Genomic DNA, 14,255 nt, shown 5'->3' with positions numbered 1-14,255 from the left:
CAACAGAAATTCTGCATAAGGACCATGAAAATAAGGTAAGATAAATTAGGGTTTTACAGAGGTTTATAGACAGTTGTTTTTCCCTTCCTCTATCTGCAAGTGGAACACAAAAGGAGTTTGCTAGTAGTAGCAGTAGTAGTATAAGCTACCCTCTGCCATGCCCATACAGTGGAATATGTATGTAGATTTAGATGTCTATATTTCTGTCTCGGTCTCTTACTAGCTGCTCAAAGTTGAAGCTGTTCAGTTGGTGGAGCTGCAGTCTTGTACTGGTTAATTTCTACTTTACTTTATGTTTGTTCATTATCGGTTTCAGATATTGTTTTTTCCTTGTCTTAGTGTATCTACAAATAGTACGCAACAATTTTGCTAAGAAAAACACATATTATCAGAGTTTCACACAGGAATAAGTCTTGGTGACAAAACATGGCAGAAAGAATGAATTTTCTCCTACTGAATTTTGAAGTAACTGTTTTAACATGGCTATATCAGTAAGTAATAGTACACCAGTCTACACTTCATGCAAGAGGTATAATTGATAGGACTTTGGTGTCTGAAACATTTGAATGAGATGGTGAAGATCTTGGAAAAGAATTCCCAGTTGTCAGAACAGAAAGATATAGGATGTGACAAGCCTAATTCCTATAGCACCATATTTCTTCCCATGATTCAAGTGAAAAAGCTGAAAAGTTGCAGCGAGTGGTCCAGAGATTTAGTTTTTGGAACACTCTTGTTTTCAACAAAAGGATGTTCTGAGATAGATTTCGGTTAATTTTCAGTATGTAGGCCTTTGTACACTACTGTCCATTAAAATTGTTACACCAAGAAGAAATGCAGATGATAAACAGATATTCATTGGACAAATATATTATACTAGAACTGACATGTGATTACATTTTCACGCAATTTGGGTGCGTAGATCCTGAGAAATCAGTACCCATAAAAACCACCTCTGGCCGTAATAACGGTCTTGATATGCCTGGGCATTGAGTCAAACAGAGCCTGGATAGCATGTACAGATACAGCTGCCCATGCAGCTTCAACACGATACCACAGTTCATCAAGAGTAGTGACTGGCATATTGTGATGAGCCAGTTGCTCGGCCACCATTGACCAGACGTTTTCAGTTGGTGAGAGACCTGGAGCATGTGCTGGCTAGGGCAGCAGTCGAACATTTTCTGTATCTAGAAAGGCCCGTACAGGACCTGCAACATGCCGTCGTGCTTTATCCTGCTGAAATGTAGGGTTTCGTAGGGTTCGAATGAAGGGTAGAGCCACGGGTCGTAACACATCTGAAATGTAACGTTCACTGTTCCAAGTGCCATCAATGTGAAAAAGAGGTGACCAATAGCACCCCATACCATCACGCAGGGTGATGCACCAGTATGGCAATGACGAATACACACTTCCAATGTGCATTCACCACAATGTTGCCAAACATGGATGTGACCATCATGATGCTGTAAACAGAACCTGGATTCATCCAAAAAAAAATACGTTTTGCCATTCGTGCATCCAGGTTCATCGTTGAGTACACCAACACAGGCACTCCTGTCTGTGATGCAGTGTCAAGGGTAACCACATCCATGGTCTCCGAGCTGATAGTCCATGCTGCTGCAAACGTCATCGAACTGTTCATGCAGATGGTTGTTGTCTTGCAAACATCCCCATCTGTTGACTCAGGGATTGAGACGTGGCTGCACAATCCATTACAGCCATGCAGATAATATGCCTGTCATCTCAACTGCTAGTGATACAAGGCCATTGGGATCCAGCACGGCATTCCGTATTACCTTCCTGAACCCACCGATTCCATATTCTGCTAACAGTCATTGGATCTCAACCAACGCGAGCAGCAATGTCGCGATACGATAAACCGCAATTGCGATAGGCTACAATCCGACCTTTATGAAAGTCAGAAACATGATGGTACGCATTTCTCTTCCTTACACGAGGCATCACAGCAACATTTCACCAGGCAACGCTGGTCAACTGCTGTTTGTGTATAAGAAATTGGTTGGAAACTTTCCTCATGTCAGCACATTGTAGGTGTCGCCACCGGCGCCAACCTTGTGGGAATGCTCTGAAAAGCTAATCATTTGCATATCACAGCATCTTCTTCCTGTTGGTTAAATTTCATGTCTGTAGCATGTCATCTTCATGGTGTAACAATTTTAGTGGTCAGTAGTGTAGTTTCAAGGAATCATCATCATTCAACAATTCATTGAATCCAAATGAAGTAGATTTAAAAAAATGAACATACACAGCAACTGTTGGACTGATTATGTCTAAGATATTTTATATACAGGTGCAAATGCGCAAACTGAGTTCAATAATACAGTAAGTAATGACATTACTGTAGTAACACAAAATAAAGGCCTCTTTGGTACAGAATCATACTATGACTTTTCAGGCTTTTCTGGTTGATTGTTGTAAATACGCTTTTCTTGTTTGCTGCCAGATTCCGTAATGCTAAGTCCAACAATATTTCATAGAAGCAACTGTTTGGCACTGTCAGTTGCCTGCAGCAGTTACTGCCACAAGACGTGACAAGTGATATTTGAGCAGTGTCCAGATTTATTGGGCCTATGGACAGGAATCATGTGTGCACAAAAAAGCACTTCTAGTTGCAAGACAGTGCTCCCTGCTGGTAGCCCAAGAGAGGCCTTCCATGTGTGCAACATGTGCAATTGTTGTGGTACTGGGAATTGCTGTGGTAAAAAAAGCCAAATTAAAATTCTGCAATAAGCTGTATCACATCTGTAATCAGAGGATCCTGTTTCTTCAGTTTTAATTTAATGGCAAACAGCACTAGATGTCAATCCTGCACCCTTGTAAATTAGCATGTATGCCATAAAGGTACTATGGCTTCCTTACTAACACAATCCCAGAACAATGATGCTGAAGATAAAACTTCAGTTCTCCCACAAAACATACAATGCCCCTTGTATAGACAACACTGTGTTACTGCTGATTTGTCAGAATGGCTGATGTGTATCTATTGATGGAATTCAGCTCAGCATTCTTGCAAAGGGCAGCATATCTGCTCAATGTAGGACTTTCTGCACTAGCATGGAATCTTCTATATGCTGTATTTTATAAGGACAAGGTCATTTTTGACTGAACATAGCAGATACCTCAATCTTGCCAGTAGATGAAAACCACACTTAAAGTCAGTTTAAACCTACGTGTCAGACCAATACTCTATCCTGGATTCCTTGCCTTTCACAAGCAACTGCTCCACTGACTGAGCTATCCAACTATGAGTCAAAATTTTCCCTCATAGCCCTACTTCAACCAGTACCTCCTCTACTACCTTACAAACTTCCCAGAAGTTCTCCTGTATACCTTCATGACTAACAATTCAGGAAGAAAGGAGATTGCAGAGAATTGGCTTAGAGACAGCCTAAAGGATTTTTCCCTGAATGAATTTTCACTGTGCATGGTACAGCAGACAGTTTTCATCTGTCAGGAACTTTCAAATCAATGCCTGATGCAGACTGATAATTCATTCTCAAGCAATCCCCTAGGCTGTGGCTAAGCCAATTCTCCACAATATCATTTCTTCCAGGAGTGCTAATTCTGCAAAGTATGCAGAAGGACTTCTGAGAAGTCTGGAAGCTAGTTGAGACGGTTCTCAAGGGAGTCAGGCTGTGACTGTGGGTCATGATTTGTTCTTGGCTAGCTCTGTTGGCACATCACTTGTACATAAATGGCAAATGTTCCAGGTTCAAAGCTTGGTCCATCATAAAAATTTAATCTGCCACAAAGTTTCAAATCAGCACTCATTTCACTATAGAATGAAAATTAATTCTGCACTTAATGCCATATCTCTTGAAGAACTTTTCAATTCTTGAATTCTTGCCACCAATCTATGGCAAGCTGGCCTTTGCAGTGAGTGGCTCCACATCTTGAATTTGATTCTTAGACTAAACTCCTATGAAAAACTGGCAGTCTGTCCTGCTGTACACAGTTCATTTGTAGTTCCTACAGTTTTTGCCTTGTTATGCAACAAGAAATGCCATCACAGAAGATCCAAGGAAGGTGATAAGAGATTGGAAGCGAGCAAATAAAGAGAATTTCAATTCACCCACTTTGGTCAAAAGATATAACTGTATTTTGCATATGCCACCAATGGTAATTGAGGAAATGAGCATTTCAAGGACTATTATACTAGGTCATTCAAGCCTGAAAAATGTTAGCTACTTTGAATATAAGGCATTCTTTTGTGACACTTAAGAAAGACATTCTTCCAAAATGTTTCATATATGATAAAATATTGCTATTTGATTTGTTTTTTAATTTATAATCAAATTTTCACTTTAGAATGTTGTTTTACAATTTTTAGCGCAATAATGAGACAACATTCAACAATATAGTGAAATCACTATATAAAAATCATTTTGTATTATGTAAGTAAAATCAAATAAAATAACATTCATTTTTATTCATGTGTATAATTTGTCTCATTAGCAACCTAATGTGCAACATACAATACATACTCTAAACAATGTAAAAGCATTGCAAAGGGTCAGGGAATAGGTAAAATCCCATTTATGAAGTGTTTGGCACCAATCATTTAATTTTCCACTTCATGCAGTTTTGTATATCCCCCCACCTCCCAAGAACCATGAACCTTGCTGCTGGTATGGAGGTTCACATGCCTCAGTGATACAGGTAGCCATACCATAGGTGCAATGACAAGGGAGGGGTATTTGATGAGAGGATAGGCATATGTGTGGTTCCTGAAGAGGAGCAGCAGCCTTTCCTGCAGTTGCAGGGCTAACAGTCTGGATGATTGACTGATCTGGCCTTGTAATATTAACCAAAACGACCTTGCTGTGCTGGTACTGCAAAAGGCTGAAAGCAAGGGGAAACTACAGCTGTAATTTTCCCCAAGGGCATGCAACTTTATTGCATGGTTAAATGATGATGGCAACCTCTTGGGTAAAATATTCCAGAGGTAAAATAGTCCCCCATTTGGATCTTCAGGTGGGAACTACTCAGAAGGATGTCATTATCAAGAGAAAGTAAACTGGCATTCTGTGGATCAGAGAGCATGGAATGTCAGATCCCTTAATCAGGCAGGTAGGTTAGAAAATTAAAAAAGGGAAATGGATAGCTTAAAGCTAGATGTAGTGGGAATTAGTGAAGTTCGGTGACATGAGGAACAAGACTTCTGGTCAGGTCAATACAGAGTTATAAATACAAAATCAAATAGCGGTATTGTAGGTGTAGGTTTAATAATGAATGAAAAATAGGAGTGCAAATAAGCTACCACAAACAGCATAGTGAATGCATTGTTGTATCCAAGATAGCCATGAAGCCCATGCCTACCACAGTAGTACAAGTATATATGCCAACTAGCTCCACAGATGAGGATATTGAAGAAATGTATGATGCAATAAAAGAAATTATTCAGCTGGTTAAGGGAGATGAAGATTTAATAGCCATGGGGGACTGGAATTCGATAGTAAGGAAAGAATAAGACAGAAAAGTAGTAGGTGAATATGGGTCTGCTTGGTACAGAACAGGTGGCAGCTGTCGAAGAGAAGGCATCGCTGGTGGTTAGCAGGTTTGATATGGATGGAGGTACTGATGTGGCCATCTTTGAGGTGGAGGTCAACATTTAGGAAGGTGACTTGTTGGATTGAGTAGGACCAGGTGAAACAAATGGGGGAGAAATTGTTGAGGTTCTGGAGTAATGTGGATATGGTGTCCTCACCATCAATCCAGATCACAAAGATGTCATCAATGAATTTGAACAAGGTGAGGGGTTTAGGATTCTGGGCTTTTAGGAAGGATTCTTATAGATGGCCCTTGAATAGGTTTTCATATGATGGTACAATGCGGGTACCCATAGTCGTACCCCAGATTTGTTTGTAGGTAATGCCTTCAAAGGAGAAGTAATTGTGGGTGAGGATATAGTTGGCCATGGTGACTAAGAAGGAGGTAAGGAATGAAAGAGGAAGCTGCCTGGTAGAATTTTTCACAGAGCATAGCTTAATCATAGCTAACATTTGGTTTAAGAATCATGAAAGAAGGTTGTATATGTGGATGGGTCCTGGAGACACTGGACAATTCCAGATACATTAAGTAATGGTATGACAGAGATTTAGGAACCAGGTTTTAAACTGTAAGACATTTCCAGGGGTAGATGTGGACTCTGACCACAATTTATTGGTTATGAACTGTAGACTAAAACTGAAGAAACTGCAAAAAGGTAGGAATTTAAGGACGTGGGACCTTGATAAACTGAAAGAACCAGAGGTTGTAGAGAGTTTCAGAGAGAGCATTAGGGAATGATTGACAAATACAGTGGAAAGAAATATAGTAGAAGAAGAATATGTAGGTTTGAAAGATGGAAGGCAGCAGACGATCATCTAAGTAAAAAAAAAAAAGAGAGACAAGGGCTAGTAGACATCCTTGGGTAACAGAAGAGGTACTGAATTTAACTGATGAAAGGAGAAAATATAAAAATGCAGTTAATGAAACAGGCAAAAAGGAATACAAATATACCAAAAATGAGATCACAGGAAATGCAGAATGGCTAAGCAAGGATGGCTAGATGACAAATGTGAGGATGTAGAGGCATCTATCACTCTGGGTAAGATAGATACTGCCTACAAGAAAATTAAAGAGACCATTGGAGAAAAGAGAACCAGCTGTATGAATATCAAGAGCTCAGATGGAAAACCAGTCTTAAGCAAAGAAGGCAAACCAGAAATGTGAAAGGAGTTTATAGAATGCCTATACAAGGGGCAATATTATGGAACTGGAAGAGGATGTAGATAAAGATGAAATGGGAGATATGATACTGTGTGAAGAATTTGACAGAGCACTGAAAGATCTAAGTCAGAAAAATTCCACCTCATTCTGTCACATCTGCCATCCCCCTTCTTCACTCTTATCCACCCTCAGGTCTGCTACCAACAGTAATATATCTATTTTGCTATCGTCGACTCCCTCAAATTTCATCTTGTTTCCACCTCTGGCTTCCATTTCAGTCTTCTCATGATTTTTCCCACATATTTGGGAGTATTTTTGCAAAATTTATCAGACATAATTCTATGTTATTTACATGATTTTTTGCATATTTTCCATCACCATGGATCCTTGCTCATTCCATCTGCGTCAATACAGAAAATTTTCCTTATCCCTAGTCAGATACCAATCCCACATACTGTACCCGCATAGTTGGTTGGCTCATGAAAACCCCCGAAATGGCCTTACCATCAAATTACCCCTCCCTCCACAATGACCTCCATCTGATCCTATTCCATCAATCCTTAGCCCTCAACAAAATAGTCCTGCAAAACCAAATCAACCAGGCCGAAACCACCTTACAGTACCTTCTCTTCATCCACAAAATTCTCCTGCTATGCAATCCCAAATTCCTGGAACCCATAACACACATTGAAATTCTTGCCCTGCAGGAACTAGAGAAGCATGAACAAAGCCACCTCTAATGCTCTCCATTCTGCTCAATTCCTACTCCTGCATTGGAGTACCACAGTCCACTGCCTCTACAACAACCTCGAAACCTCCCGCACATCCCCTCATAGCTGACAAACTCTGTCTTGCAGACATACTACACTTACCCCACTCTCCAAAACTCCCTCCCACCACTGCACAGAATCCAGAACCTAAATAGACCCTTAACACAGTCATGAACCTTTCCTCCAGAAGCCTTAGCCCCACAGAAATATCAGGCCCCACTTTTTGCCTCACTCCCAAATTCAATCATGCAGGGCTTGTTAAAGATCTTCTGTCCTTCCCTCGGTCCCTACAGTGAAAACACTTTTTTGCTAGCAGTGCTACTAATCAGACTCAACCAAAGACCAATATTGAACCCTGCCTAACTCAGTTCACTTCTCCATCCAACTGTGATCCACCCCCAGTGCCCCCAAATAACCCCCTGTTAATTTCCCAAATTTCTTAACCTCAAACCTTGCCTCACCATCATTCCCCAAATCTGTCAACATGCAAACTAACTTCGCATCTGCAGAAACAACGGCATTCCACCATCTAAAAACTGATCCCTACAATATAATCTTACCTACAGACAAAGACTCCACCACTGTTGTTTTGAACCGCAAGGATTACCTGGCAGAAGGACTCTGCCAGCTGTCAAATACTTCCACCTACAAACCTTGCCACAGTGACCCCATTCCATAAATCCAGTAGGATCTCCTGTCACTACTCAAATCCTTAGGCTTATCCCAGAACCTCTCCCCAGAGTCCATCTCTCTACTCACCCCTACCATTCCCTGTGCTCCTACTGTCTATAAGCTTCCTAAAGGTCATAAACCCAACCACCCAGGACATCTCATTGTGGCTGTTTACTGTGCCCCCACTGAGAGAATCTCTGCTCTCACAGACCAACACCTTCAGCCTATTATCCATACCTACCCTCCTATATACAAGATACCAACCACCGACTCTCCACAATTATTGTCTCTTTACCACACAGTGCCCTGCTCATCACTATTGATGCCACCTCTGTTTACACTAACATTCCTAATGCCCATGACCTTACTGCTATTGAATACTACCTTTCCCAATGCCCGACAGATTCCAAACCAACAACCTCCTTCTTAGTCACCATGGCCAACTATATCCTCACCCACAATTACTTCTCCTTTGAAGGCATTACCTACAAACAAATCTGGGGTACGGCTATGCGTACCCGCATTGTACCATCATATGAAAACCTATTCAAGGGCCATCTATAAGAATCCTTCCTAAAAGCCCAGAATCCTAAACCCCTCACCTTGTTCAAATTCATTGATGACATCTTTGTGATCTGGATTGATGGTGAGGACACCATATCCACATTACTCCAGAACCTCAACAATTTCTCCCCCATTTGTTTCACCTGGTCCTACTCAATCCAACAAGTCACCTTCCTAAATGTTGACCTCCACCTCAAAGATGGCCACATCAGTACCTCCATCCATATCAAACCTGCTAACCACCAGCGATGCCTTCACTTCGACAGCTGCCACCTGTTCTGTACCAAGCAGACCCTTCCATACAGCCTAGCCACCCGTGATCATCGCATATGCAGTGACGAGTGGCCCCTCTTGAAATATACTGAAGGTCTCACTGAAGCCTTCACAGACAACCTTGTACAAAAACAAATCTCCTGTGCCTTATCTTTTCAGTCTCCCACCACCTCCCAAAGTCCAACCATCCAGCCATAAAGGAGCAATCCCCTCATAACTCAGTACCACCCAGGACTGGATCAACTGAATTACATTCTCTGCCAAGGTTTCGACTACCTTTTGTTGTGCCCTGAAATGAGAAATGTACTGCCCACTATCCTTCCCATGCCTCCTACAGAGGTATTCCACCATCCACCAAACCAATACAATATAATTGTCCATCCTTACACAACCACTGCTCCCAACTCCTTACCTTATAGCTCATACTCCTGTAATAGACCTAGATGCAAGACCTGTTCCATACATCCTTCCGCCACCACCTACTCCGGTCCGGTCACGAACACCACCTGTCCCATCAAAGGCAGGGCTACCTGTAAAACCAGTCATGTGATCTACAAACTAAACTGCAACCACTGTGCTGCATTCTATGTGGGTACGATAACAAACAGGCTGTCTGTCCGCATGAATGCCCACCGACAAACTGTGGCCAAGAAACAAGTGGACCACCCTGTTGCTGAACACGCTGCCAAATATGACATCCTTCATTTCAATGACTGCTCTATGGCCTGTGCCATATGGATCCTTCACACCAACACTGACTTTTCTGAATTTTGCAGGTGGGAACTCTCCCTGCAATACATCCTATGTTCCAGGAAGCATCCTGGCCTCAACCTTCGTTAGTCACTGTCCTCACCCATTCAGCCCCTTCCCTGTTCCCTTTCCAGCACTACACCACCACCATTCCACCATCACACTCAGTCTTTTTACTTCTCTCATTTTCTGCTACTTCCCCCCTCCCTACCTCTCCCCTGCCCTATGTCTAACCTACAGCACTTCACTGTCCACCACCCCCACCATACTATCCAGCCTTCCTGCCCCAGCCTCCTCCTTACCCCCACCCAGTTGACCCTCCCATCATGCACTGGTGCCACTGCTTGCAGTGTGGTTTCAGTTGCCTGAGACTGCAGTCATGTGTGTGAATTGCATTTGCATACGTGTGTGTGTGTGTGTGTGTGTGTGTGTGTGTGTGTGTGTGTGTGTGTGTATGTGTGTGGCTATGTCTATTGTTAAAAAGCCTTAATGGCCAAAAGCTTTATTTATTTGTGACAGTCTCTTTGGTGTGCCTATCTGTGCCTATCTCCACTATATGGTGAGTAGCAACTTCCCTTTTCATAATATTGTTACTTCTGAAAAAGTGGAATATGTTGACATGTAACTTAAATTTAAGCATCAGGAAGCCTTTTCTAAAGGTCTTTGTGTGGAGTGTAGTCTTGCATCGAAGTGAAACATGAACAACAAGCATTTGAGACAAGAAGAGAACATAAGCTTTTGAGATGTACTGTTACAGAAAATTGTTGAAGATTTAATGGGTAGATCGAATAACTGGTGAGGAGGTACTGAGTCAAATTGGAGGAAAAAAAGAAATTCATGCCACAACCTGACTATTAGAAGGGATCAGTTGATAGGACTCATTCTGAAGGATCATGGAACAATCAATCTGGTATAGCAGGAAAGAACACGAATAAAAATTGTAGAAGGAGACTAGGCACGAATGCAGTAAGCAGGTTCAAATAGATTAGATTGCAGTAGTTACACAGAGATGAAGAGGCTTGCACAGCACTGGCTAGCATGTTCAGTTGCAATAAACCAGTCTTCAACTGAAGACTACAAAAACAACTTTTATTACAAAAAAATGGGTCAAACATTGATTGGCTCTTACTATACAATATTGCTGTAACATTTTCAAAACTAAAGTAGAAGCAATGAATACTAAGACACAAAAAACAGCTTTGGCATCAGGACAAAGAATTTGTACATGTGGCAACAACGGAGGTAGTAAAACTGCATGAGCTGGGCTACAGAAGAATTGGATATGACGTATTTCCAATATCTGCCAACTGCAGAACACTACTTGTTCAATATAAAATAATTCCCTAGCTACCTTATTCTGCTGATTTGGGCCCATGACCTTTTTTTGTTTCCTAACCCAGCTAAGGCAGCAGAATTTTGTTATTCTTAATGAATGACAAGGTATCTGCACTGCAAATTAATATTAAGCTACACAGAAAATAAATCCATTTCCTGAGAGAATGAAACAATTGTAACATTATTGGACCACCAGTACTGAGCTGTTTGGGACTGAGAAATAAATGTTTCTCTTTGCTGTGTAGTTTACTGCACTTATCACTCACCTCATGAAACTGAAAAAATGTTTAAATGTCTGTTTCCAGGTGGGAAAAATATGAAAATATTAGCAGAAAAAAACTTTAATACCGCCAACATAAAATCATATAATTTTTTCCACATAAATTATTTATCCAGAAATATTAATTAATATATTAAATTTCAAATCTGTTAACAGGTAACATCTACCATAAACACTCACCATTAGTGGCGAGACAAGCATAGCTGCTACAATGTTGACAGAGTTGTTCTCCAGTAGGCCAACGGCAGCAATTATGCTATAAGATACAAATGTCGCAGGTGAAAATTGTGTAAAATTATGAAATGACAGCAATGGAAAAAATATAATGACATTTTGCTTCAGTATTTGCCGTTTAAGCTTTCAGTACTCATCAGTATTATAAAAGGAGAAATAAGTGCATTTTATGAGAGGAGCACACAGTCTGGAACCAAGTGTCACCAATTTTGAGGTCATCATAACTGCAGTTTACTTAACTTGCATTCTACCATGAAGATGTACAGTGCTGCCCAGAATAAGATATGTGTACAGTACATCTTGAAGTTAAGAAAAAACAGATTGCTACTCACCATACAGAGAAGATGCTGAAATGCAGACAGGCACAACAAAAATGCTGCTATACGTGTGTGCTTTTGGCCAAAAGTTCTTCTTCTAACATTTAAAAAAAAAAAAAAAAAAAAACACACACACACACACACACACACACACATTCACACAAGCACATCTCACACACACAAACACACTATCAGTCTCTGGCCACTGAGGCCTGACTGCAAGCAACTGTGTTTGATGGGAGAAGCAATCTGGGTGGTGGGGGGGAAGGAGGAGGCTGGGGTGGCAAGGGGGAAGGTATAGCAGGGGAGAGACGGGAGGGTGTAGCACTGGGATGTGGTGAGGATAGTGTAGTTAGTTAGTTAGTGTAGGGTTGCTAGGTGGAGTTGGGAGGTTTAGGAGGAGAGAGTGGGAGAAGTAGTCGAGAGGGGAAGAAAGGAGACAGATTAGTTGTGTGTTGTGCTGGAATGCATGGAGGGAAGGGGATGAATGTATGAACTAGCACAGGTTTATGCCTGTTTGTGACTCAATATCTCCTCTTTTGGTGAGTGGCAATATATCTTTTTCGTAATATTGTCATTATTCCTTCTAGGATTTTCCATTGTTTGATATGTCATGAAGTGACTTTCTATCAAAACATTATTTAGCATATATGAATGTCTTAAATTGAACAAATCTGCAACATTCCCTTCTCAATAAATGAGTTACAAAATTACATCATAAAAAGAGTACTGTGAATGTGATTGTTAAAAGTGTTACAATTAAAAGCCCATGGATTCACAACAGAGTTAAAGTATTCATCTCTCTTTATTGTTAGTCACTACAAACTGGATTAATCCCAAGGAAGAAGGTGTGAAAATGTGTGAGAAGGAAGGGTTGAACTTCCCAGAAGGGGCAGTTAACTAAACGAATGGCAGAGGCATTAAGTTGTCAACAGGTGCCATGCCCACGGAAGGTTTGTGCTATGATTTTCCTCATTTCCAGTCACAATTATAGATAGTGGAAGTCTTAGTAAATATTGCGGTTCAGCTTTTTCAGTCCAGAATGGATAGTGCGTGTCTCTGAGGGCCTTAGTGAAAGTTTGAGCACAGCAAGTGCTGTCTGATACCTCCACCCAGCACTTCTTACTCCGATTTCATCACAGGCTTCCCTACTCAACCAAAGGCAGAACCGCCAGTGAAACAGTCATGTCATATACCACCTCTGCTGTAATTTCTGCACAGCATTTTATGTGAGCTTGACCATCAACTGGCTGCCCATCCGAACTAATGGCACTGCCAAACTGTGGACTCGAACTGAACTGACCACCAAGTGGCAGAACTGCTGCTGAGCACATTTTCAGTTTCACTGGCTGCTTCGTAACACCTGCCATCTGGACCTTTGCCCCCAAGGCATTTTTTCTGAACCATGGATTGGCAGTTGTCCTGCAATACATTCCGATACTGCTCCTGGCCTCAGTCTCTGCTAGTCCCCTGCTCCACACCCACCCTATCCTATTGCAGGAATCTTGTCTTTATTTAACCTGTGCCCACAGCCTCTTCACAACAGTCTCCCCTTCCTCTGTTCTGTAGTCATCTCCCACCCCACCACTAAATGCTATTGTCATCTTTGTGCACTGCTCGAACTAACTCATCAGTGCCAGTATCACTGTTGCAGTCCCATCCATACAACTGCTGCCTCTCCCTCCTGCATACCTATTCCATTCCCTCTCAGCTGTCAACCACCTTATGCAACTGTCCTCCTCGGCCCAACTCTTTTTTACCCTTACCCACTTCACCTGACATACCTGATACAATCCATCACACAGGTCAAGCTGCAGAACTGCAGTCCCAGCACAGTGCATTCTGCCTGAACAGTGTAGTTATGCAGATAGAGTAGTGTGTGTGTGTGTGTGTGTGTGTGTGTGTGTGTGTGTGTGTGTGTGTGTGTGTGTGTGTGCGCGCTCACACAAGTAACAACAGTAAACACAGATTTCAACAGGCTAATTACCAGAAGGCAGAAAAACACATGCATCATCAGCCACAATATAAAAGGGTCATACAAGATAGTTGTGAATGAATTATTTGACAAGTATCTAAACTGATACAAAGACTCTGACTTCTCACGGCCCATAGCAGAGCCATGAGGAACAATGACTACACTGCTAATACACAAAAAAATAATATTTGAAGCAGGTTGTAAAATTGTTCTTCCGCCTTTTTGTGTGTTCAGCGTAAGTCCTTAAAGACAAGGTAATGCAGGAAAAAGTAGACGTTCCTAAATGAAATGAGAAAGAGACTGCTCGATATGAACCACCGCAATTATGCACCATAAAGTCGTTTGATCTATATGTA

The 14,255-nt window shown here is 41.5% G+C and overlaps 1 protein-coding gene across 1 annotated transcript in view; it reads right to left on the bottom strand.

Moving 5' to 3' along the window:
- LOC124788538 overlaps nt 1-14,255 on the bottom strand; it is a 266,831-nt gene that overhangs the window by 101,789 nt on the left and 150,787 nt on the right. Inside the window, exon 6 of the mRNA XM_047255808.1 lies at nt 11,554-11,629. Coding sequence (XP_047111764.1) covers nt 11,554-11,629 — 76 coding nt within the window. The remainder of the gene's footprint in view (nt 1-11,553; nt 11,630-14,255) is intronic.

Source organism: Schistocerca piceifrons, chromosome 3 (assembly GCF_021461385.2).
Source record: "Schistocerca piceifrons isolate TAMUIC-IGC-003096 chromosome 3, iqSchPice1.1, whole genome shotgun sequence".
Lineage (NCBI taxonomy): Eukaryota > Metazoa > Arthropoda > Insecta > Orthoptera > Acrididae > Schistocerca > Schistocerca piceifrons.
The sequence above is the reverse complement of the archived record's forward strand: the minus strand, read 5'-3'. Positions and strand labels throughout refer to the sequence as shown.